At 41.1% G+C, this 25,087-nt stretch overlaps 1 protein-coding gene across 1 annotated transcript in view; it reads right to left on the bottom strand.

The window, feature by feature from the left end:
- Window positions 1-340: 340 nt before the first annotated feature.
- Window positions 341-25,087, bottom strand: part of PAH (phenylalanine hydroxylase) — a 67,957-nt gene continuing 43,210 nt past the window's right edge. Inside the window, exons 5-13 of the mRNA XM_025881301.2 lie at window positions 21,474-21,541; window positions 15,517-15,713; window positions 13,241-13,376; window positions 12,116-12,185; window positions 8,460-8,516; window positions 6,484-6,579; window positions 5,890-6,023; window positions 2,554-2,669; window positions 341-923 (exon numbers count right to left, since the gene is read on the bottom strand). Of these exons, the coding sequence (XP_025737086.1) occupies window positions 880-923; window positions 2,554-2,669; window positions 5,890-6,023; window positions 6,484-6,579; window positions 8,460-8,516; window positions 12,116-12,185; window positions 13,241-13,376; window positions 15,517-15,713; window positions 21,474-21,541 (918 nt within the window). The 3' untranslated portion in view covers window positions 341-879. The remainder of the gene's footprint in view (window positions 924-2,553; window positions 2,670-5,889; window positions 6,024-6,483; window positions 6,580-8,459; window positions 8,517-12,115; window positions 12,186-13,240; window positions 13,377-15,516; window positions 15,714-21,473; window positions 21,542-25,087) is intronic.

Raw genomic sequence — 25,087 nt, 5'->3', positions numbered from 1 at the left:
GAATATTTCCTTCCAAGAAACATTTGAAACAGCAAAATTTTCTAACCACTAGACTTTTTTCTTAACATAACATAAAATTCTCACTTATGTTGAGGATTTACTATTTAATAATGTATTCCCTTATTCTTTCAATGAGTAATTATTGACTATCTACCAGTCAAGCCTTCAGTTAACATCTGTTGCATCACATGTGTCTGCAAACTATCTACAGAAGAGATGACAATTAATTGGAAAACGACTGAAAGTTGTGGGAGTCAGGTGAGGAGTTATATTACTTTCCATGGCAGTATTTATGATTACAATAAAATATACAGAAATGCTTCAATATTATGCTATGAACTTCAACCTTTGTAACTATTTTAATGGGCTCTTGAATTAAAGGAAATCTACATGGGTAAAACACAATAATTAGAATCACAGTTTACTGAAATAGAAAATGACTTTTGTAGGTTAAGATTTATACTAAATCAACAAGTTCAATTCTAATGACAAGCTTGTGTTTTACATTGAGTGATATATATTCTTTTAGGAATTCTCTATGGCAAATAACAAAAACATATATGAAGCTTGAATAAATCAGGTCCCAATTTTAATTAACTTTGAAGAAATGTGACAGATTATTGATTTTAACTGAATTGAGAGCACAGGATTATCATCTCTAAATCAAAGATGACCCCAAAAGATTATGCTTTGGGGTATGTATTAATATGATGTAATTTCAAGTTATTTTGATTTATTTGTTCATCCTCCATCTTGTTCCAAAAAGCATTTAAGGCTGTCAATTCAAATTAAGGTTTGCTTTTCAAACTTTTTCAGATGAAATGAAAGTAGTTAGATTTCCAGCAACAGATTCTCAGTTGACAGGTTTTGTCCATGGTTTCACTTTATTTTCTGGAGGGCACTACAAAGGATTCCAATTTCACCTACAAAGAAAAAAAAATAGGCCACTTACATCATGAGAAGACACCCTTTAAATTTCTACAATGTGTAACACGTTAGGGGATTGGTGGGATGTATGGATAGGCTGGGTACCACCCAACCTTCAAGGAGCTTACAGATTAGTTATGGTGATAGGATTTGGGCAATTATAGCATGGAGACTTACAAGTTTTAATGTAATTAGCTTCCTCATTCCATTGAAGGAGTTAACAGTTTTCTCTCTTTTTCTTTTACAGGACCATCTATAGATGTTTGCAAGGACCTAAGCCATGAAACCTAAAAGTGTGGTTCACATGGACCTCCTGTGTCAGGATCACCTAGGGCCTTATTACAAATACAAATTCCCAAGACTTATCACAAATTTAGTAAATTTAGTCTGGGGCTATGAGTCAGGACTGTTCATTTTTAACTAGCTCTCCAAATGATTCTGATGTACACTAGGTTTGAGAATGCATGGTCTAAGCAGATAACTCAGCCTAGATTGCTAGACCGCTGGACTACGATGGAGCTGGTCCCATTCATGCCGTATTCTCACGTACCAAGGGGCCACAGGAACAAAAACACTTCAAAAAAGTAGAAGGGGCCCTGGAGATGGACAAGCAATATCAGTGGGGTATTAGAGGGATACTTCAAGCCCACCTGCCTTTTTGGCCTTTGTTAGCATTACATAAGGTAGTAACCTCCACTTAACCTAGAATTCCTCCTTTTAGGCTTCTTACCCCTTTGATGGTTTCATTCATCCATTTAAGAACTCTTGAGGACCTAATATATTTTTTAGGACTAAAGCTAGGTACCAGGGATTTGACAGTGAACCCAACCTGGTCCTCTACTCAGGTCTTGTTGAGGAGTCAGACAAGTAAACAGTTACAAAACAATATAGTGATATGTGCTCTGAGAAAGAGATCTGTAGGAATGCCAAGAGAGGAAGGACACCCAAACCAGTCTTCCTACAAGAAGAGATACCTATGAAAGACTTAAAAGATGAACTGGAATTGGGGACCTCTAAATGAGAATGGACATGAGAGTATTTTAAACATAAAGTACTGCTTGAGCAAAGGCCAGAAGCCAGGCGGGAGTATGGGAAGTAAAATCTGGTCAGTGTTGCTGGAGGGCAATTTGAAGCACGGGAAAGAAAACACAGTGAAGAGAAATATAATACTGTGATTTTTTAATGAACAACTGTTATAATATCCTCATTGTCCTGGAAGCATGGAAGGCCCATGGTTGGGCTACTAGATGGCCAATAAAGTAGCTAGAACCTGTCCTTTAAGGGCTGGAATTCCAGGCACAGCCATAGCCACTGGGCACTTAAAGGAAACAGACTGGAGAGGCAAAGGAGAAAGGAACATGGCAGTGACAAGCCAGGGTGGAAAGCTGGTATGGTGGTGGGAGGTAGCATGGAATCTAGGAAGGTCAAAGAAGAAAAGACACTCCAAGCAATTCTGGCCTTTTTACCTTGTTTTTCTCCCTCAACAAACAAATGGCTTGCCTGGAGATGCTTTTCTCTTTAATTCAATATTTAATAAATTTCTTTTTGTTCCTATGGTGAGGGTAAGAAAATACAACTCTCTATTTCTGGTAAAGAGAGTGGCCTCCTGAGGTGTAAGTTACTTACTATTGATGGAGTCGGCCAAAATCTTAAGTTGCTGTGTATTGTCCAAGACCTCAATCCTTTGAGTGTATGGGTCATAACAAACTGAGAAGGGCCGTGGGATTGTAGCAGCAAAGTTCCTGAAACCAAATCCACAAAGCTCAGTAAAGGGCACCATTCAGGGAAAAATAATTCTAAAAGATTTCTCAGTAGCATTTCACTTCAATCTCACCAGAACAGGGGCTCTGAGAAGTGAAATGGAATTAGTGAGATCCTCCTCTTGGGAAGCCTTGTGTGCTTTGTATGTGTCTAGGTATATATACAAACACACATAGGCACATACTTATTTAGTTACCCACCTCCAAAATGACAGAGAGAGCTTACAATAAAAGCACAGAATACATTAAGGCTAAAATTCTTACCATTAAATAAAATCGAAAGAGCAAACAAATCTAGCCAAAGAATGCTATAGAAAAAATAAGCTCCAAGATGCTTGGAAATCAATACAAGGAGGGAAACATAGCTTTCAAGAATGGAAGAAAACACTATGTTATTAATGAAACTTAACATGAATTGAGTGCCTCCAATGTACCAAGAACTATGTGAGGTCCTAATTGTTCTATACTTTTTACAACTATCATTCCTAACTTAATCTTCATAAAAACCTTAGAAGGAAGGTACTATTACTATCCCTATTTTACTGATGAGAAAACTGAAGTTTAGGAAGATTCAATGACTACCAAGGACATACTGGCAATAAATTGTGCAGCTGGAACCTTTTTTGGGTAGTCTGACTCTGGCCTGTGCTCCTCACTTCTTTGCCTTCTTGATGCATTCATTACTCCTGGGTTTAGGAAGAATGTACCAGGAGGGCCTTATGAGGGACATTAAGCAATGCAACTAATAAGATATCCCCCAATAACCTATAAAATGCAATGGCATCACAAATGATATTTCTAAGTTGGCTTCTGGTGAGAGTTGAATCTGCCATACTGAGAAGACAATTCTAAGGGAAACTAGTGGGCTCTCCAAGTTTGGCAAGAGTGGTGGATCGTCATGGCTGGAAACCCAAGTTCCAGAGCCAGGCACTGGGCTCAAACCTTGCCTCTGCCAATGACAGCCCTTGCAGGCTGCACCTCGGTGTCCTCATTCCTCTATAAAACTGGAACAGAGCAGTACTACCTGAGAGGGTCATAGCAAGTGCTGTTATAGTATAGAGTAAGTGCTACATGAGTGTTAGCTGTTCTCTTTCATTAGTGACTGGGGACTCAAGAAGAAAAAATGGTTAAGTATGTCTCTCCACCTCTACTTCTCTGAAAAGAGCTTTCTCAATCCCACTGGTGACATGAAGCATGTAATGCATGTCTGTGATTTGGCTCGCTCTGCACCTCTTCCCTCTTATTCCTATAGTTTACCTCATCTTTGCTTTGGGCAATCTGCCTCTATGCCAAGAGAGGGGTTCATCTAAGCAGTCAGTCTCAGGCCCACCGCTCCTCTACCCAGGGAGTGGGCACATGACCCACTCAGCATTGTTTCTTTCTGCCTAGAACTTGAATCTTGAAACTGAAAATGGTTGAAGCTGGTTTGTCTTAGCTGGGAGGCTCTGAGAGAATCCCTTCCTTTTCTGAACCCTGTTTTTCAGCATTGCCTTTGACTCTGTGAGTCACCTCTCAGCAGGATGGAGTTTTTGTGGGTGTCTCCTCTGGGCTGTGGGTACTGACAGAGCGGGTGGGATTTCAAAGGCCCAAAAAGTCTGGGTTCTGGAAAGCTCTTCTCTGCTGGTCTGGGACTGATCACTTCCTGGGTTAGAAAGTCATCACCAGGAAGGCCCATTTAAATGTGATCCTGGTTTGATAGATCCTGGTTTGAGCACCACTGCCTGGGTCCAAACCCTGGGTCAGCCACTTACCAGCTGTATGAACCTGGGTGAGTCTCTTACCCTTTCTATGCTTCTGAACCCCACTTGCAAACTTCATAGTCTTATTTGAAGTTTAAATGAATCAATACATGAAAAACACTTAGAACATTTGGTATTTGGTACATAATAGGTGTTATGCATTTAATCTTCTTCTTCCTTCTCCTTCTCCTTCTCCTTCTTCTTCTTCTTTCTCCTCTTCTTTCTTCTTCTTCTTTCTTCTTCTGATTATTATTACCCAGGAGAGATATTGCACAAAACCACTGAAATCCATAACCCCAAAAGGGTCCCAGAAATGGCAGAGAGGAAACTTTTGGGGCTAGAGGAAGGCTATGCTCCCAGTAAGGAGAGGAGATTTAGGAAATAACTAGAAATGAATAACTGAAAGAACTTGAAGGCCCTGGAGAGATAAGAGAAAGGGAGACATTTTAGGCCAAACCATGTGGACCTGTGGGCAAGCATTTTAGCTTCTATCACCTAAGCTCAACACAGTGGAAGATGGCATACCCAGCTTCATGGGATCCCAGAAACCTATATATCTATGTCTATCATCCCTCATGGATAAGATATAAAACAAAGAGTGGTAACAAACACTGGGTATCAGGATAGCCATGTCCAGGTAGACCCTCTGCCTGGCCTGTCTCTTGCTGGGAGCAGATTCCTCAAGCGGATTATAGACAGGGCTGTCAGCTCAGTGGGCTGAGAATCTGAGTCCTGATAGCTTTCCATCTCCATCAGCCTTTTGCTGGATTGTCTCTGAGATTGACGCACTTGCTTGTTACTTATTGCATGCTCACTATGTATCAGGCACTTTTCCAGAGACTGCAGAAAGAACAGGAAAACAAAAAGGACAAAAATTCCTACCCAAATGGAGCTTAAATCATACAATATATTAAACATTAGCAGGTGCTTAAGAGAAAAATAAATTGCAGAAGGGGGTAAGGAGTGTGGGGATGGGGCTGGGTAGGGATATTAAGTAAGTTGGTTAGTTAGAGAAAGACACACAGAGAAGGTTAAATGTGGGTGAAGATTTGAAGGGGTTGAGGGGGTGAATTATGCAGGTGTTGGGAGAATAAAGTGAACAAGGAATTCCCCCAGGTTAGAAGAATCCTAGGAATGGTTTGTTGGGGACCTTCTGTGGCTACTCTGTACACAGGAGAGAGTTCAGTGTCTGGGCTCAGTGGCTACATTAAAACAAGGATCCAGTGGCAGAATTGTCTGCAGGGGTCAACAGGTCCAGACAATAATCTGTGAAATGGGGTCCCGCTAAGGAACCCCTCCCAAACATAAAGTGGAAAGGGACAAGGGTGGGGAGGCTCTGTCTGCTGCACACTGTTGCTATAAGCTTGGAGTCCACTCTCCTGGACAACCACATACAGATCAACGGCATCAGACCAAATCAGGAGGCCCCAAGATCTTTTGACCCACCTTGGTCACTACCTCACCTCACTTTCTCCTTTGCATCATTAAAACTCTCAGCCACATAATACAGGGGCTGGAACTCTGTGACGGTGTACTCCTGGATGGCTGTCTTCTCCAGCTCCAGGGGGAGGAGCTTTGGCTTGCCAGACAAGCAGTACTGCAGGCAGCAAGTGGAAAGTTTTCACAGGTAAGTCTGGGTCAGTGATTCCTGTTGCCTCCCATAGGCTGTTTGTGCACCTTCTCCCATCTCATCCTGATTCCTTCCACACCCCAGTGCAAATGCAGTAAACTAAATCATTTCACATATACTAGATCCTACCCTCACAGCCCATCTAAAACCTACAGTCCGGCTAGAAAGGAGTAATTCCCTCTAGCCATTTTCATGTGAGATGATCAATAGAGGATGTGAGAGCCAACCACATGGATTTGCATACATCTGTATGCACAGTTCAGCCTTGGGATTGGGAGGCCCTTCTGTTTTGTTGACTTGTGTACTTGCAGTTCAGTTTCTACATCTAACACCCAAAGTCATGAACAAATCAGAGCTGCTAAGGTACCAATCATTTGAGGATTAACCCCTGGTTTGAATCTCAAAATGGGTATTAATGGGGTCATACCTGTAATTCACCAAAAGATGACAGGAGCCCAGCACCATACACCTTTATGGAGTCTCCTTGTTTGCAGAGGCCAAACTCCACAGTAAACCAGTAAATCTGGAATGGAAAGTGAAGTTGAGAGCACACCCCAAGGAAGGGAAAGGCAGCAGATGCCCCAGGGCTAAGGACAGGACTGCCCAGGTGGGCATTTGTACAGGTCTGTTCTCTGAATTACCATGACCTGGAGTCACTTCTCTGTGTTCTGTCTTACTCTATCCAGTCACTGGTTGAATCAAGAGTTGGCCAAATGTAAGATGTGATAAGAAGCAGAGAGGGAGTACTGAGGAAGCCCCAAGAAGATACCCCCAAAAGGTAACTCTAGGTGACCGGAATTCCTCAACCCCTTTTGCTTTCTTCTCTGTGGCATTAACTATAATGAGATATTCCCTTTAGTTTGTCAGACTTACCATGCAAACCCATCAAGCTCAGTCACGGGAGGTAGGAGATCAGGTAGTGATAAAATCATTGAGGGCATCCTGCCATTCATGCTAAAACTTGGGGTGTTTCTGATGTACTGCCAACAACTGCACTTATCCTCCTCAAATAACCAAGTCCTTTTCTTTAAACAGCTCCCAGTCCAACATGTCCTAGATGCCTGGCCTGGGGAAGGTGATCCTGGAATTCTGGCATAACCCTACTGACCAGGGCCAAGAGAAACCTTAGGCCCAGTTAGATGCTGGAGACAGTCATGGTCTTAGAGAATTAGGGATGGGTTATGAGGTAAGTCTGTTTATTGCACTAGAGAATGTGAAACTTGGGAAGGCTGTCAGCTTAATCAGTCTGACCTCCTCACGTACAGATGATGTGTTTTCAGCCCAGAGAGGTCAAGCAATATGCATCCAGTTGCATAGCAAATCAAAGGCAGAGCAAGAACCTAGAGCTGTTCCCAGCCCAGTGTAACAATAGTAAGGTTTTTGTTTTTGTTTTTTGAGAAGTTACGTTGGCAATGAGTACTTTTATCATTGTCATAGCAGGTAACATGATGCTCTGAGTTCTTAGTCTGTTTTCTTCCTACAAGTGAGAGATTCCAAGATCTTCAATTTCTTTGAAAGCTGCTTCTTACATCTATATAGAATCTGACATTTAAAAATTTATGTTCACACACACTTAACTCTTCAGATGTTAACCCTTATGATATGCTTTTTAGGTAGGCAGAATATAAACTAATATAACTATTTTTAGAGATGAGGAAGCAAAAGCCGCTTGCCCAGGGGCACAGAGCAGCTGGTCAGTGGGAAAGAAACTTCTGGAAGTTTTTGCTCTTCTGATAAACTGATTTCATAAACTTCTAAACTGATACAGCTTATTGATAAATTTGCATTCATTTGTGTCCCTTAATTCCTTACAAAGCTTTATTTTTCATCTTCCAGGCTGAACACATTGTAAGAAATGTGACTCAGACACTGGGGAGGGATAAACTCAAGTTGGAAAGGAGTCTGCAGGGAAAAAACCCCTACTGTGAAGAGTTGCTGAGTCCATTATTCAATGGATGAGTGTCATCACATTCACTGGGGAGAGGGAAGTGTTTGATAAGTGTTTGATAATCTTGTGTCTAATAAAGGAAAGATCCTAATGCTGGCTCCAGCACAAAGGAGGGGTGTAAATATTTCCTCTTAAAAGCCATGAATCCAGGTTATTCCCCCCCACACACACTTTATGCCCAAAGGTTCTCAAGGGCTATCATTACAGCCTATTCCTGTTTAAGATACTTGAACAAATCAAATGTTTACATGTAAACATTTGCATGTAGCCGATTTCAAAATCAGACCATTAAGGAAAAATCAAAATGTGAAATTTCACTTGTGTAAATGTGAGTCAGCATATTCTGATATTTTCCCCCAGATGACCTGGATTTCAGGGGAGGATCAAAGCTTTGAAGATCTGAGGGCTACAGCCTATTGCACTCTCATTATCCACCAGAGGCAGAGGGAACTTACTGTGGCGAGTTTCTCAATGTACTCATCAGGTGCACCCAGAGAGGCAAGGCCAATTTCCTGTAATTGTAGAGAAACAGAGTCACTGGCATGGCTGGGCTCTGCCTAACTTCAAACTTCACCCTCAGCTCCAACCTTGTACTTGACCACAGGAAGGTGATGGGTGACCAGATGCCTTCAGAAGGGCCCGGATAGACCCTGATTATTCTGTTAGGTCTTCCCTAGTCACACATCATAGAATCATAGATCTCTAGAGCAGGAAAACCTTACTTCATCACTTGGTCTTTTGTATTTACTTTACAAATGAGAAAACTGAGGCACAGAGAAGGGAACTGAACTACTCAAGGTCACGCAGTAGGTTGTGTCTAAAGTTTCATTCCTTGATTCCAGCTCAGTGATTATTCTCCCATAGCTCAAGCAGAACATTCCTGGAATATAAGATGAGTGTCTTAATCATGTATCATGAAGATACCACTGGAGAATTGCTGAGAAATGCTTGACATCCATCCAGGTAAATACTAGCTAGAGAGTCTGAAATGCTATGGACCACTTCTCATCACAGCTCCAATTACAGAATTCCCCTAGTGGTCTCTTTGTCTTTGTCCCTTTTACAACATTTGCTCCAGCCTGCTTTGTATCAGACAGTGCATATACACAAATAAATATATTTGCTTTCCCTACTATATACATTTATTCACTCCAAAATGTTTATTGAACGCCTTCTATATAATTGGCAGTATACAAAAGCAAGAAAGGTCCTGGACATCATGGTGTTTACATTTAAGGCAGACAATAAATAATAAGCATATACTTATGCTTATTAGGTATATATATACCTATATATATTAGGTATATATATATAGTATATATATAAAAGGTATATAGTATAAGTTATTTGGAAAGAAGAAACAAAAGAAGAAAGGGACAAGGGGAAGTGGGAGTGCCAGGAGAACGGGTGGGGGGGGGCTGCAATTTTGAATAGGGTTTCAGAGCAGGCATCATTGAGAAGGTGATATTTGACCAAAGACTTGATAGAAGTGAGGTTGTTGGCTCTGCTGACGTGTGAGGGAAGATCATCGTATAAGCCACATGTATAGCCAGTGATAAAGCTCTCTAAGGAGGAGAAATGTCAGCAGGTTCAAATAACAGGGAGAGACCAGTATGGCTAGAATAGAGTAAGAGTGGGGAGAGTGGCAGGTGGTACCAAAGAGGGATCTGGAGCTCAGTCATATAGAACATTTTTTGGCTATTTTAGGTTTACGATTTTCCTTTCAGTGAAATGGGAGCCACTGCAAGGTTTTGAGCAAAGAAGTGGTAAGGCCTAATTTATATCATCCAAGATTTACTCTGGCCGCTACGTGAGAACAGACCGTAGGGGATCAAGAGTAGAGGCAGATAGACCAGTTAGGAGGCTACCACAGTCCCCAGGGTGAGAAACAATAGTGGCTGAGACCAGCTTGGTAGCAGTTGATGTGATGGACAATGGTCAGATTCTACACATATTTTGAAGGGAAAACACATACAACTTTTAGACAGATTGGTTACGTGTATTTGAAAAAGAAGCCAATAATGTCCCCTAAGTGTTTTTGGTTTGAGCAACCGAAAGGCTGGAGTTACCATGAACCATACCATACCTATGGTTACCATAGGGAGGGCTGTGGTTGGAGAAGGCTTGAATGGGAAGATCAGGAATTCAGTTTTGGACAGGATGAATACAGATATGTAATAGACATCCAAGTGGAGAGATTGAGTAGGTGCTTGGATACATAAGTCTGAGTTTGGGAACAAAGGTCTGGGCTGAAGATATTAATGTGTTTGTCAGCAGGATAGAGATGATATTTAACACTGTGAGTTTGGGTGAGATAATCAAAGTAATTGGCGTAGACAGAGAAGGACTAAGGAGTGGGCTTACTTTGAAGCAAGAGACTACATGGTCTTCATATCTGTATCACTCTCTGGGCCAAACTCAGAGCCTGGCTCATATTATATACTGAGAAAATGCTGAGTTAGAGTGAACAAAATTCAAACAGCTTGGCTCTCCTCTCTTGCCCCTGCCCCCATCTCTGTTCCAGCCATCCTATCCAGGCATGCCATACTCTAACAGAAGACATTGAAATAGTGCTCTGTTCTCATGGTCACCATTCTTTGTGAGCCCAAAGCTTACCTAAAACAAGGGGTCCCAAGATTTCTCTGTGTTTCATCCCCATCCCATCTTGCACTCTAGTGGGAAGGAAGTCCTCCTTTTAGATCCAAAAAGAATGTGCTCAGGGAACTTTCAAAATGACACCCTGCCTTGGGACTGTCCAGGTGTAAGTTGGAGCTGTGTGACACTGATGGCCCAGTAGCATCCATCTGTTGACTCAGGTAATTGTACCCTCCTCTGGGGGTCTCCCCCAAATGGAAATGGCTTAAGGAGGATTGTGACTTAGCCTCTGACCAAGCAAAATAGCTTCTGGTAGTGAGAATAAAAAGTTCCTATTCTCTAAGGAAATCACTGATAATTCTTTGGCCATAGGAACAAATCCCAGTTTTAAAGCTGTCTCAAGCAATTAATGACATCTTGACAGAAGGAACCATGCTCCTGAAAGTTAGCCAGTCAACAATAGCCTCAGTCCAATGGTGATACTTCCGAGTTAAAGTTCAGCTAATCCCCAAACACTCCACTTGTAAAAGTCCAACAATCTCTAAACACCACAGTTCCCAAAACCCCACATAAAAGCAACAGTTTGTTTGTTTGTTTGTTTGTTTCAGATATTAAGTGGTAACCTCTTCAATCAACAGTGAAAGTATTTATTTCTTCCAGCTGAGGGAAAAGGCTTATAAAATTCATACACAATCCCATTACTCTGAAATTCATATTTGCTGCAGTATTTGCTTATGACTCATTCCATTTGATCTTTATCCTTCCCTATGAGGAAGAAGATTGGCAGTCAAAGGTTTCTATTGATTCTCATTTGTGGAAACAGGTCACACAGCTGGTTGGTGGCAGGGTGGGGTTGTGTGGGTGCTTCATTCAACTTTCCCATGATCCCAGCTACCCAACCATGGTTTAGCCTCTCAGTGCTCTGAAGGAATTACTAGGATTCTTTCTCTCATGTAAAAACTCACCACTGTAATACAGGAATCAAGGCTAGCCTGTTGCTTTGATGATAATGGCAAGACATTTGACACATCAGTTTTCTTGCCAACTATGAGTTGGGCTATTGGAATCGGATTCTCAGCAAATATTTTCTTATTTAAATAAAGCATATACAAAAATGACTGCCTGACAAGGTAGGAAATGGCAAGGCCCTAAAGAGGAGGGGAAAGGTGCCAGGAGAACTTGGAAGAAGGTAAGGTTATTTTTATGTGGGGATCAGGCAGGCTTTCTTGGATGAAAAGGCTCTTAAACTAAACCCGGTAGGACAACTGAGATTAGCAAATTCAACAGCACATATATAATTCAGAGGACGAGTGATTCACCACCCCCATGCTGTGATCCCTGGAATGGGTATTTAGCCATCTCCATGGGACCATATGCCCGTCTCTGGTGGGATCACAGAACTGTATCTGGTTTCTAACCTTGCCTAGGACACAAGGGTCCCTCCATAGATTCAATTCACTTAAGCAATCTAGGTCTCAATCGTATAATTAATAGGCCAAAAGGATCCATTCCTCACCTGGGAAAACTGGGCAAAGCTGCGATCTGAAAACAAGGGCACGTGTCCCAACAACTCATGGCAGATGTCACTGAAAGACAGAAAGCACAGAGCTTGGAAGTAAGGAGGGTTTAAGCCAAATCAGACTCAGTCTTTCTATATGAGAAATGAGCCGGTAGAAAGGAAGTGAGCCATTCAATTTAAGACCTCATTCCCAAGCATAAGTGGTATGTAAAGTCTGCGATCAGATGAGGCAAGGTACAAAAGAAAAGGAAGAAGGGGAAAGAAAAGTAAGGAGCAAGTCAGAGCAAAAGCCAGGGGGTCTTAAGTGTATGCTCAGTGGGGTGCAGAACAGAAGAGCCAAATTCCTATGGACTTCTTCCTATACACCTGAGCAAGCTGTGGGTCATGAACATTTCCCATCCCAAGTCTTCATCTTGGTATTGACATCTTGGGCAGATGCAATGTGCTCAGGTATTCCCCAGAAGAAATAAAAATTAAATAAAAAAAATAGTGCTGTTCTTTTCTTATTCTAGAGGGGGGCAATAGTCAGAGAAGAAAATTTACATTTATTTAACACATTATGTGCCAAGTTCATTAGGAATAGGTTTTTCTGATTTGTAGTTATAAACTTTGTGGACAGGAAAAATATCATTTTGGGTATCCTACTGACTTTTTTTATAAATTGCATAAGTCTTATTTGATTAAGAAGATGGCTAAATGCCAAAATAAGGGGCACAGTGGCCAGCCATTCTCTATCTGCAGACAACTTGCATCTAGACATAAGAAGATTATAATCATTTAGATGTGTATTCTGAAGTTATTGAGTTACTTTGGCCACCAGTTGTTCCTGTTCGCATTTGGAACATCATAGTTCTGACTCTTATAAACCCTTTGGAGCTTGACTCCCATGGCCAGGGGAGATCTGAATGTGTGGTTCACAAGATGCCCAAATTTCCAATCAGTATGGTCTACTGGACAGAGAAAATACCCTGGAGAGATGATCTCTCTCTTTGTGCTACCATCAAACCATCCAGAAAACTAGTCCTGTGGATCAGCCTTCCATGAACCCAAACCTCATTCCTGGAGCAGTGAGCAATGGCATTCACTGTGGTTGGATACTGGTAGCAGGAGAAGAATACTCACGGTTCAGGGGTATACATGGGTTTGGACCCATGTCTGATGTACTGAGTGCAGTGGAAAACTCGGAAGGCCAGGCCACCCAAGAAATCCCGAGAGGAAAGTAGGCCAGCCACAGGTCGGAGGCGGAATCCAGTGCAAGCTGCAAAGCAGAGAAAGAAAACTCAAAGCCTATCATGGCAGAGCCAGAGGTGCCTGAAGACTGTTAGGTAGGAAAGCAATACTCCCAACCATCTAGCAGCATGGGTATTGGTACCAAGTAGACTTGGCTTCACATCTCTGCCTCTACACCTTATACCTGGGTGATTTGGATCAAGTAACTTCATTTCTCTGAGCCTCATTTCCTCCTCTGCAAAATGTGGATAGATATTCACTAGGGTTATTCCAAGAATCAAATGAGCTAATAAATATAAAGTACTTCGCACAGAGCCTAGCACATTGGAGTATATAATAAATTTAGCTTTCATTATTGTTTATTAGGATGAAACATTCATTCCTTGTTTCTCATGTCTCTAGAGTGGGGAGGGTTTTCATTCCACTTCCAGAGGAAAGAGTATAAGAGGAACACTTCCAGCTTCTCTACTGTCCTTCACACACTACGCCACAGAAAGAGCAAGGACTTCTCTGATTGGAGCATTTGGGAAGAGAAAATGAATATTCTCATTTGATCCCTTTGGTCCTTCTCTCCTGACTGCCCACAGAGGAGCACATTCTGGTCTGCTCTGGGCCATGCAATAGAATATACACTTCACCAGTGAACTGGTAAAAAAAGTTTACATAATTCAGAGGTGAAATATTAGAAAGTCCATTTTGTTTGTACAGCCACACCACATTCTCCAAGTAGCTTTTATCAGCAATAAAGTTGATTTTTTGATCCTCTCTCTGGTTCCTATTTCTGGCTCTCAATTTGTTTCAAACTTGGAAGGAGAATAATAATCACAGTGATAATGATGATGATGACAATGATGATGATAGCTAACACTATATACTGCCCACCATATGTCAGACACTGTTCTACATGCTTTATAAATACTAACTAGTTCTCCTAATAACCCTATGAGGTAGATGCTCATATTATTTCCACTTTACAGATGGGGAAGCTGAGACACAGAGAAGTTAAAGTTCTTGTCCAAGGTCACAACTACAATCAGTCTGTCTTCAAAGTCTATTCCTTAGTTACTTCTCTATAACGCTCCAGCTGCTAGTATTACCATTTTATTATCTCACTATTGGCCATGGAAACATGAATAATTAGCCAGAGAATGTCTTTAGGACCTCCTTGCCCCTGTGCCTGTGTTCCCTGGAACTTCAGGCTGAAATTGACTCCACTTGGCCTCTCATTCCCCTCTTTATCTGATACATAGAGACTGTCCAAATAGAAGGGACCTGAAAGGTCATCTAACCCATCCCCAGTCTAACCCAGCTACCATTTTTCTCCTTGCCACATAATTTCCCTGGCTCCTTCCCCAGAGCCGACCATACCATCTCCATATAGCTCAGAGGCATAGAAACTTCTTCATTTCTATAAACCTGTGATCTGTCTTCCTACTTTCTCTCATTCTACCTGGCACATACTAAGTGTTTAATATGTGTTAGCTGATAGTTTTATTTTGGTTTTGCTGAATTGATGCCTCCTGGCAGAAAGGAAAATACTTATCTCACTTGGAAATGATGTGCAGAAGCCAGTCATCCCAATAATGTATTTCCCCACAGAGTTACTCAGATTCCAATTCAACCCCAATTCACTGAGCACCTATTGTATATGTAGCACCATGCTGGGTGTTTTCACTTGCAATGTCTTATTTCATTCCCACAATTTCCCTAAGAGATAGTCTATTTGACAGATGACTAAATGGAGGCAGTTTCCCCCAAATAGAGAGGGTCAAAGTAAGATTCATACCAGTTGGATGCACAGACTTAGAGCTCAGGGCTCTTGGCATTGTCACAAAGAGCACATTTCTTATACAAATGCACACTGCAGCCATCTCACAACACAGCAGGAACTACAAGGAGAGCCTTGCCTGGGCACCAGGGGCTTTGAGTATGGGAAAAAGTGTTTTTCAGAGACATGGATATGGCAAAATCCATACATGATGCCTTGTCTTGGATGACAGTGGGACGAACAGTGGAAGCTAGTCGTGAGACGGAACACAGCAGTGAAATGTTTTTCGGAGACTCAACCTGCATGCATTACCACAAACACACTCACACTAGCCTCAATTTACTTTCTTCCCTTTCCCTTCCCTCCCCCTCCTCCCCTTTAGTCCCTGAAGTGGACTTACTCTGCAGAAATTGAGAAACCTCTTCCAGCTGGGGAATGTTATCTTCGCGGAAGCCACAGTACTTTTCCAGAAGTGGGAAGATGTGATTGTGCTCGTAGCAAGCATGGGTTTTATACAAGGACTTCAGGGTCCTGAATACCATCCCCCATGTATTCTTTTCTTCCTCCGTGTATTCCACTTGAGGTATGGGCTGACCACTAGAATACAGGCGTGAAATATTTGTGTCCAGCAAGGCAGGTGTAAAGAAGAGGAAGAAGGAGCATTAGCAGAGAGAGACAGATGCAGAGTCTCTGAGCTGCTGTCACCTGGACTGCAGGGAATTTCATAAGTTATTTGAAAGAGGAAAACTCTATTTCATGATATAGGAAACATTCATGTAATTTGGTTAAGCAATGATACAAGCTCTCAACTCACCTACCACACCAAAAATTTGTTCTCACTTTGGAAAATCACTTGGCCTTTCTGTTCCCCTATCTCTCCAATTATTTACCTAGGGTGGAAGTTCACTTAACTTCAGGGACCCAGCAGGTAACATAAATGGGTAAAGTAGCAGGTATGGACAATAAGAGGGTGAGAGCCAAGACAACTGATGAATGCATCCTCTTTCTAAACAAAGGCATTCAAGTTCAAGTAAAGCAATATCATGTGTTGTATTGTGTCAACTAATGTAATTATATCTGTGGGATAAAGTGGATCTAATTTGTGGACCATGAGTTTGAGACCCTTTTAGTGGGCATGCACTTGCTGGATTTGATATTTCTGACCTTAGGAAGCTGTAACGGTATTTAAATGCAGGCTAGGTATAAGATCCACTTATGCAACATCTTCTGCTGTGACACAACAGAACTACAGGGAACTGGTTAAAGTACATGTGTTGGACCTTGCCCCACAGATCCTGAATCTTTTGGGACAGGAAAGCCAAGGCATCTGGATTCCAATAAGCTCCCAGAGGACATAGTATAGCTTGAGACTTATTAGTTCGAAAGATCTTTTTGAAAAACATCTAAGAATAAGCTGTGTTCTCAACAGTAAAAACAAATGAAAATCAAACAAAGCCTGACCTTAAAAACCAGTCACTGTTCTTTGCACTGCAGGCCTATTTCCCAACAGGGTACACAGTGTCTGGGAACAAGGCAACACTGTTTACTTCGAAATTATGGATCATCTTCAGGCTGCAAAGTAGGTTTTTCCTGCCCTTTCAAAGTTGTAGCTCATCCAAGGACATTAAAGCAAAGACACTGTATGTTCCCCAGAAAGGTGGACAGGGATTAGGGAAAAATGACAGATTTTTGCTTAGGAATTGAAAGTAGGACAACCTCAGAAGACTCTGTAATGACCATTAGGGATTGTGAAAAGAAAATCAGGTAAGCCCCTGCCTGAGGATGCACCATTATTTTAAGGCCAAAAGCTGCTGGAAGGAAAAAGCAGGCTCTGATCATGGACAGAGATGGGTTCACTACTTGGCTCTGCCAGTTCCTAGCTGCTGGATAGTCTCTGGAAATTTAATAAACCTCTCTAGGCCTAGTCTGTGCTGTTATTAGATGGGTTAATAAGTAACTATTTGAAGGGTATAGAAGAAAATTAGGTGAAATACTATATATAAAGTACCTAATATTGGTGCTGACCAATAATACCATTGGGTAATGGATAATTATCATTATAACTGATTCTTATTTAAAAAGAAAGGTATTTGCTATTTTGTAACATCCTGGGTACAAAGATGTCCCCCTGGTTGATATTTGCTGTTCTAGGGGTTCAATATCCCTTCCTCATTCCTTCAGTAAATCACCCTCCTCCCCTCTCAGTCTGAGGCTCAGGTGGGAGGAGACTCCACCACTCCCACCTGGGCATGTGACCAGGTCTAGCTAATTAGACTGTCTCATTTCCCTGGTCATAGAGACTGGCTGAGAGATGGGCCCATGTCCTAATCAGAGCCAATGAGCCTCAATGAGAAAACCTGTGTGGATTCTGTTGGAAAGAGATAGAACCTCTGATTGAGTTGGGGTTTCAGCCTGGTAGCACTGGGCTCACCTCCAAGAGAGATGAGACCAATGCCAGAGACTAAGGCCAACGTAGAGGACTCTAGAGTCAGAGAGAGGGAGGGAGGGAGGGAAGTGTGTGGGACCCTGAATGAGTTATTGCCACTTTCTGGGCCGTATGTACATTCAATATAAGGAAGGACAATCAAATCTATCTTGTAATGTTGTAATGGTAATCAAATAGATCATATCTGAAGTGTTGCCTGGATATAGTAAATATTTCAGAATTAATTTTCTGTCTCTCACACACACATAAACACTAACTTCCATGGTCTACTTAGGAATTAAACACAGCACATTTTATTCCATCTTCTATTTCCATCAAGAGACCTGAGGTTCTATAAGACCCTTGGTCTTTGAAGAAATTATCAATTATTTTTACCAAGTCATGATGTCATTAAGTAAAATAAACTAAGATATTTTAGGAAGAGTGTCAGTTTGGTTTGAAATAAAAAGGAGATTTCTGGTTAAGCCAGTTAGGATTCCTCTTCAAAAAAAGAAGTTTTAAGTAGAAGACATTTTTTCTGAATTATTCTGTCAACCAAATATGGCATTCGAGATACCCCAGCACCTGGCATAGCCTTCCCTCTCCTTGGTGTATTGTTTTACTCCAGGTCCTCCCATTCATGTAATTATTACAAGACAAATAATTTGGTGTCCCAAAATACAATTGTAATTTGTCAGTGCCTCTTCAAACTGATGTTTTAAGACTTATTAAATGTTCTTGGGCTGGGGAGTCAGAGCATTATATAGCAGATGGGCAGAGAAGAGGGTAGCTAGCAGTGGTGAGGTTTAGCTGCTTCTTTATTTTCTATAGTAATTCACTCTGACTCCAAATATTCACATCTCAAAACAAAAGCCCCATAGCTAACCAGACCCACCTTTTCATTCACTACCCCCATTCTCTTTGGCTATAAATTCCAACTCAATCTTTAATTCTCAGCCTAAACTTTACATCTGGCTGACCCATTTGTTCAGTCTACATTTAAACTCCTAATGACATGGCCTCATGACACCTGAGTTTTGACTTTGGTAATACCTATTGTATTTATTGTTACTTTTGTCATTGTCTTTCCCAGTGTTCCCCCAGAGGACATGGTGTCTGTTAGTCTTGCTCTTGGGGTAGGCTCTGGAACTTAATAGATATATCTTATCACCTGATCAATATCCTGTGATTCTATGACTCATGATGCATGAGTTTGTGCTTTATTCCCCTTGTGGAATAATGAATGGGAAAGTGCCAGAGATCTGAATGTGGGGGCTATTGTCATGGAGGGTGGCAGAAGGCAAGGAAGAGGGCCAAAGTTGAGTCCTGAAAGACATTACAACTTCTGGGGTGGGATGAACAGGCCAGGGAGAACTGAGAAGAAGCCTCAGAAAGGAAGGAGGGAAACCAGCAGAGAGTGGAATACATTCAAAACATTCAATTCTCATTATATACGGTAGTTATGCTACATACAGTCATCTGAACACTGAACCATTTGTCCAAAAGGAAACCAGGACTTGGGTCCCATGAGCTTCTGGTCACATTTTAGTCAAATGACAATATTAATCTTGTTTTGTGTGAGCTTTATATAAAGAAATCTTATTTAGTACATATGGTTGAGTCATCAACATTGAACTCAACAGCACTATAACTCATGCCTGAATGAGGCTTACCTAACACACATGTATTTTCTCCATAAGGCACATCCCAGCCTTCTTGCACTTAGGAACCCCACACAGCACTTCACCACCATGCTGCGGGGCCAACTTAAACAGCAAAATTGCCAATAAAAAGTACAAAAAATTGGCAAATGTGGATCTAATCTAAATAGATCTCAAAAAGAACAGTTGTTTACAGATGAGAGCTGGAATAAGAAAGTGGTGTCGCGGGGCACCTGGGTGGCTCGGTCGGTTAAGCGGCTGCCTTCGGCTCAGGTCATAATCCCAGGGTCCTGGGATCGAGTCCTGTATCGGGCTCCCTGCTCAGCGGGGAGCCTGCTTCTCTCTCTCCCTCTGCCTGCCTCTCTGCCTACTTGTTCTCTCTCTGTATCTCTCTGCCAAATAAATAAATAAAATCTTTAAAAAAAAAAAAAAGAAAAGAAAGTCGTGTCGCCTTGTTCAACCTGGAAACTTGTGTATCAGGCAACTCAAACTTTTTCCCCATTCTTGTCATGTCTGGGAATGATCATAGAAGTGCCACAAGTATTGATTTGGAAGTCTCAAATAAATGTAAGCAAGTAATCCTTGAATAATGAGAAGCCACTGTGCCAGATACCAAGCTGAGACAATTTCAAAAATAGCCTTTGAATTTGAGAACAAATTCAGCCTTACTAGCCACATGACCTTGGCCCACATCACTTAACCATCTGAGATTCGTCTGTAAAAATCGAGAAATTGACTAGAAGATCTCTAACATTCCGCAGAGAGCCAGCCACCCATGGATGGTTTTCAATAATCCATTTAGCTTACTTGATAAACATCCAGGATGGTGAGGCATTCAATCAATTCCATGCTTCTTCATTAGGTTTAACATTTTTATGGAAAGCTGGTTAGGGGATCAGTTTCTTCCTTCAAATCCCAACAGCCACGCAATAACTGAATATACTTCCTAAGCAGCTCCTGGCTTATATGGAAAAGTGTGATCTCCTCATTCTGAGAATCCCAGCACTCAGAGAAGAGGATGAGAATGCTTTGGAGTTAAAGAAATCTGAATTCAAAACTGGATGATGCCACCTATGAGTTATATGATCTTGGCAAGTTACTTAACTGCATGGAGCATTAGTTTTCCAGTCTGAAACATAGGGAGTTATTACTAAGACTAAATGAAATCATGGAAGCAAAGCATGTAGCAAAGCCCCAGACATAGCAAGGAGATCATAAATATAATATTTTTATTTATTACCTGAAAAAGGGCTCATGTCTGCACCTGATTTGATGGTGTCCACCTGACCATGCTAAAGCAAATATAGGGACAGGGTATTGCCAAGTTCTGTGATTCCTGCTTGTTACAAGCCAAGGCCCAAATGGGCCTAGATTTAACCAAGGTCAGCAAAGTTCTGGATCTTTCCACTGCCGGGAATCATTCAGAGAAGGGAATTTTCTTATTTTCTCTGGAGGTCTTTCCATCTGGAAGGTAGGTACCTTTGTATCCAGTAAACAGAGCCCTAGCCTCTCCTTTATCTCCCTCATATTCTATCAAAGCTGTTCAAGTACAATTCCCTTAGGGCTCTGGTCAAGTTTCAAGTCTCTTCTTGAGCCTGTCTTTTCTCCTGTCCTTAACTCAGGAATGGAGCTTGGGCCTCAAATACTAAATTTCCCATGGTAGCATTTCTGTGGTTCCCGAGGACTCAAAACAGCAAGAACAGTTCTCTTCCCAAATGACATCTTTGATACTTGCATTTTCCTTTGGCTAAAATAGGGTAGAATCCCAGACAGAAAAAATAAACTCATCAGAAAATTGCCCTTCGCAGCTGGGTCACATCAGATAAAAGTAGAACACTGAGGCAGGGCTCATCTGAAATCTCAAATGATTCATTATTTCAGTAAAGCAGCCAACTCCTCCTTGAATGTAAATGATTCTCTTTTTCCTTCTTCCCTGTTTAATGTGGAGAATACCAGAGGCTGTTTTATTCAGGGCTGAGGCCTTTTATAATTACTTCAGACGTTAGTGCATAAGGACGCAACAAAGCTTGGGAGAGAACTGGGCCCCCGCTCAGCGGGTAATTTTGTTTTGTCTAGCAGCATTTTTTTTAAACATGTGTTATTAAAGGGAGGGTTTAAACACACACACACACACACACACACACACACACACACACACACACACACACACGACAGGACTCTCTATGCTAGTATTTTCCAAACTTGGGCGAGGAAAAGTTAAGCTAGGAGTGTGCTCTTCTTTCTTCCTCCAAACAAGCAAAGCAGACTTACTGTCGGTAGTTGTAGGCAATGTCAGCAAACTGCTTTCGTCTGGCTCGATACACAGGATCTTTAAAACCCTAGGAGAAAGGAGACACTTGATTTTTCAAGGCTTGAGCAGAGAGGTCTGGCATAGCTAGGCACAATTCAAATGGGGGCTCGTGAGCTCTGACAGTCCAGCTCTCCTTCCTCAGATTATACCCTGAAAATAAGGTTTCAGTGAAACTAAGGGTAAGCTTTCCCACCAGGTATTATGAATGGCACATTATTAGCAACACCTTCAATTCAGTGTGGGCCTCTCTGCTATGGAATTCCAAAGTGCAAACGGTGTACAGGTTTAAAAAAAAAAAATCTCATCTACAGCATTTCTAACTTGCAAACTTGCTAAATTAGGCTGTTAGGATAGATGTCTATGACAAAAATATATAATATCCACTAAATACCTAAAAATGGTATGTGTCTAGAACTGCTTCCTGACCTTTTATTTTAAGATTTATTTATTTATTTATTTATTTATTTGAGAAAGAGAGAAAGAGATAGCACAAGCAGGGGGAAAGGTAGAGGGAGAGGCAGAAGTAGACTCCCTGCTGAGCCGGGAGCCCTGAGTCAGGGCTCCATCCCAGGACCTGGAGATCATGACCTGAGCCGAAGGTAGATGCTTAACCACCTGAGCCACCCAGGCACCCCTTCCTGACTTCTTAATAAACAAACAGGTACATGCTTGCTGCTATTGCAATTTTTTAAAAATACTATTCCTTGAGTGCTTACTATGTGCCTGTCTGTATGGGCTAGGGACTTCTTTTATCTGTAACTCTCACAAAAAACTTGTAAGGTAGATCAGTATGATTATCCCCGTCCTTCTAGAATAAACAATGGCTCAGGGAAAAAGTAGTCAAGCAAAGATGAGGCCAGGGTTTGAATCACCCAGTTTCATGTTCTTTTCACTACACTTCAGTAATTGTCAACCTTTATACCATGGCAGGGGCTCAACTGAGAAATCAGTCTCAATATATAAAAATAAAGGTAATCATTTCTCCTCTGAGGCTCACCTGCAGGCAGCCTTTCCCCAACAATTCGTAAGTAGCATATTTCTAAACAGTGAAAAGAAGCAAGAGTGTCTTTCAGTGTTAGTGCAACATAACCCTCAGTCAGAGGTAAGCCCAATTAATTAAAAGGGCCTTTTCCCTGCACTTTCTTCTAGGAGGTCTATGGTTTAAGGTCTTGCATTTAAGTCTTTAATCCATTTCAAGTTAATTTTTGTGAGTGGTATAAGATAGGCATCTAAGGGGCACCTGGGTGGCTCAGTCGTTAAGTGTCTGCCTTCAGCTCAGGTCATGATCCCAGGGTCCTGGGATCGAGCCCCGCGTCAGGCTTCCTGCTCGGCGGAAGCCTGTTCTGCTTCTCTCTCTCCCATTCCCCCTGCTTGTGTTCCCTCTCTCACTGTGTCTTTCTCTGTCAAAATAAATAAATAAAATCTTAAAAAAAAGATAGGCATCTAATTTCATTCTTTTTGCATGTGAACATCCAGTTTTCCCAACTCCATTTATTGAAGAGTTCATCATCCTTTCCCCATCGAGTGTTCTTGGCTCCCTTGTCAAATATTAGTTGACTGCCTATGCATGGGTTTATTTCTGGGCTCTCAATTCTGTTCTATTGATTGCTCTGTATGTTTTTAGCCAGTACTATTTTGATTTCTACAGTTTTGTAATATAATTTGAACTCAGGAAGTGTGATACCTCTACCTTTGCTCTTCTTTCTCAGGATTGCTTCCTCACATTGGTTTTAGCAATGATTTTTTTGGATATGACACCAAAAGTACAAGCAACAAAAGCAAAAGTAAACAAGCAGGACTATATTAAACTAAATGCTTTGGCACAGCAAAAGAAACAACCAACAAAATCAAAAGGCAACCAATGGAATGGGAGAAAATACTGCAAACTATATATCTAATAAGGGGTTAGTACCTGAAATATATCAGTAACTCATACAACTCAACCAAAAAAATTCCAATTAAAAAATGAGCAGAGGAACTGAATAGGTATTTTCCAAAGACAAAATACACATAGCTGGTAAGTACCTGAAAAGATGCTCAACACTCATCTTCAGGGAAATGCAAATCAAAACAACAATGAGATATCACCTCACACCTGTCAGAATGGCTATCATCAAAAAGGCAGGAGATAACAAGTTTTGACAAGGATATGGAAGAAAGCGAACCCTCACGTACTGTTGATGGGACTGTAAATTGGTGTAGCCACTATGGAAAACAATATGGAGGTTCCTTAAAAAATCAAAAACAAAACTACCGTAAGAGCCAGCCATCTCACTTCTGGGTATGTATCTAAGGGAAATGAAAACAAGATATTGAAGAGACATTTGCCCTCTCATGTTCACTGCAGCATTACTCACAATAGCCAAAGCAGATGTTGATCAAAGGGTACAGACTTGCAGCTGTAAGATGAATAACTTCTGGGAATCTAATGTAAGCATAGTGACTATAATTAATAATACTGTATTATACACTTGAAAGTTGCTAAGAGAATAGATCTTATGTATTCTCATCACACACACACACACACACACACACACACAAATGGTAAACATGTGAAGTAATAAAGACATTAACTAACTTTGTTATAATAATTTTGCAATATATATGTGTATCAAATCATCATGTTATACACTTTAAACTTATACAGTGTGATATGACAATTATATCTTAATAAATCTGGAAAGGGGGTATTTTACAAAATGAAAATGACTGTAATCTGAATTTTAGAAAGACATGAGACTAGCATCATCCCTGCAGGACTTGCTTTGTTCCTTCCAAGCATTTCCCAATAAGTGATAACATCTACCCCTTTAGCTTGCTCAGCGAGGAGCCTGCTTCTCCCTCTGCCCATCCCCTTGCTTGTGGTCTCTCTCTGACAAATAAATAAATAAAATCTTTAAAAAAATCAATCAATCAAAGCCTGCCAGCAATTCCAAAGAATCAGGGAGACATATATATATATATGTATGTATGTATATATATATATATAATCTGAGAATCTGTAGCATAGAGTCTGGCATATAGAAAGAACTACAAACACTGGTTGAAAGACAGAAAGAAGGAAAGAGGCGGGTTGGAGAGAGGGATGAACAGAGGGAAGGAAGAAAGAATTTTTTAGTTTGTTTATTAAGATAACAAACAAATAAATTTTGAGAAATAGAGAAATTTAAATGTTTCATATTGGAAAATTAAAATTGCCATAAATTTTTATTCCAAACCTAAATCTCAAGTATATTAAGTGATTATTCAGTTTAGAAAAGATTCCATGACACAGTCACTACGAAGCATAGCTCTTCGGTTTTCCTTAGAGTACTAAATAGTTTGGAATCATTCATTACAGGTAGGAAGGCTTAGGAATCTAAAAACTTAAAACTACCCTTGGTGCACTTCTACTGGATGAAGATAAGTTGCTTGGGATGATACAGTCAGGAAACCGGGCACCATGATTTAATTTCCAAGTAGTACTGAATGCACCCCTTTAGGAACCTACCTGCCAGACTAAATGAAGAACACATCTCCATACTTAAGACTCAAAATATAAACCTAATTCTTGCCAGTCATTAAGGTTTGATAA

This window comes from Callorhinus ursinus, unplaced genomic scaffold (genome assembly GCF_003265705.2).
Source record: "Callorhinus ursinus isolate GAN/ISIS: 27379988/994484 unplaced genomic scaffold, GSC_fseal_2.0 scaffold14, whole genome shotgun sequence".
NCBI classification, from domain to species: Eukaryota; Metazoa; Chordata; class Mammalia; order Carnivora; family Otariidae; genus Callorhinus; species Callorhinus ursinus.
The sequence above is the reverse complement of the archived record's forward strand: the minus strand, read 5'-3'. Positions and strand labels throughout refer to the sequence as shown.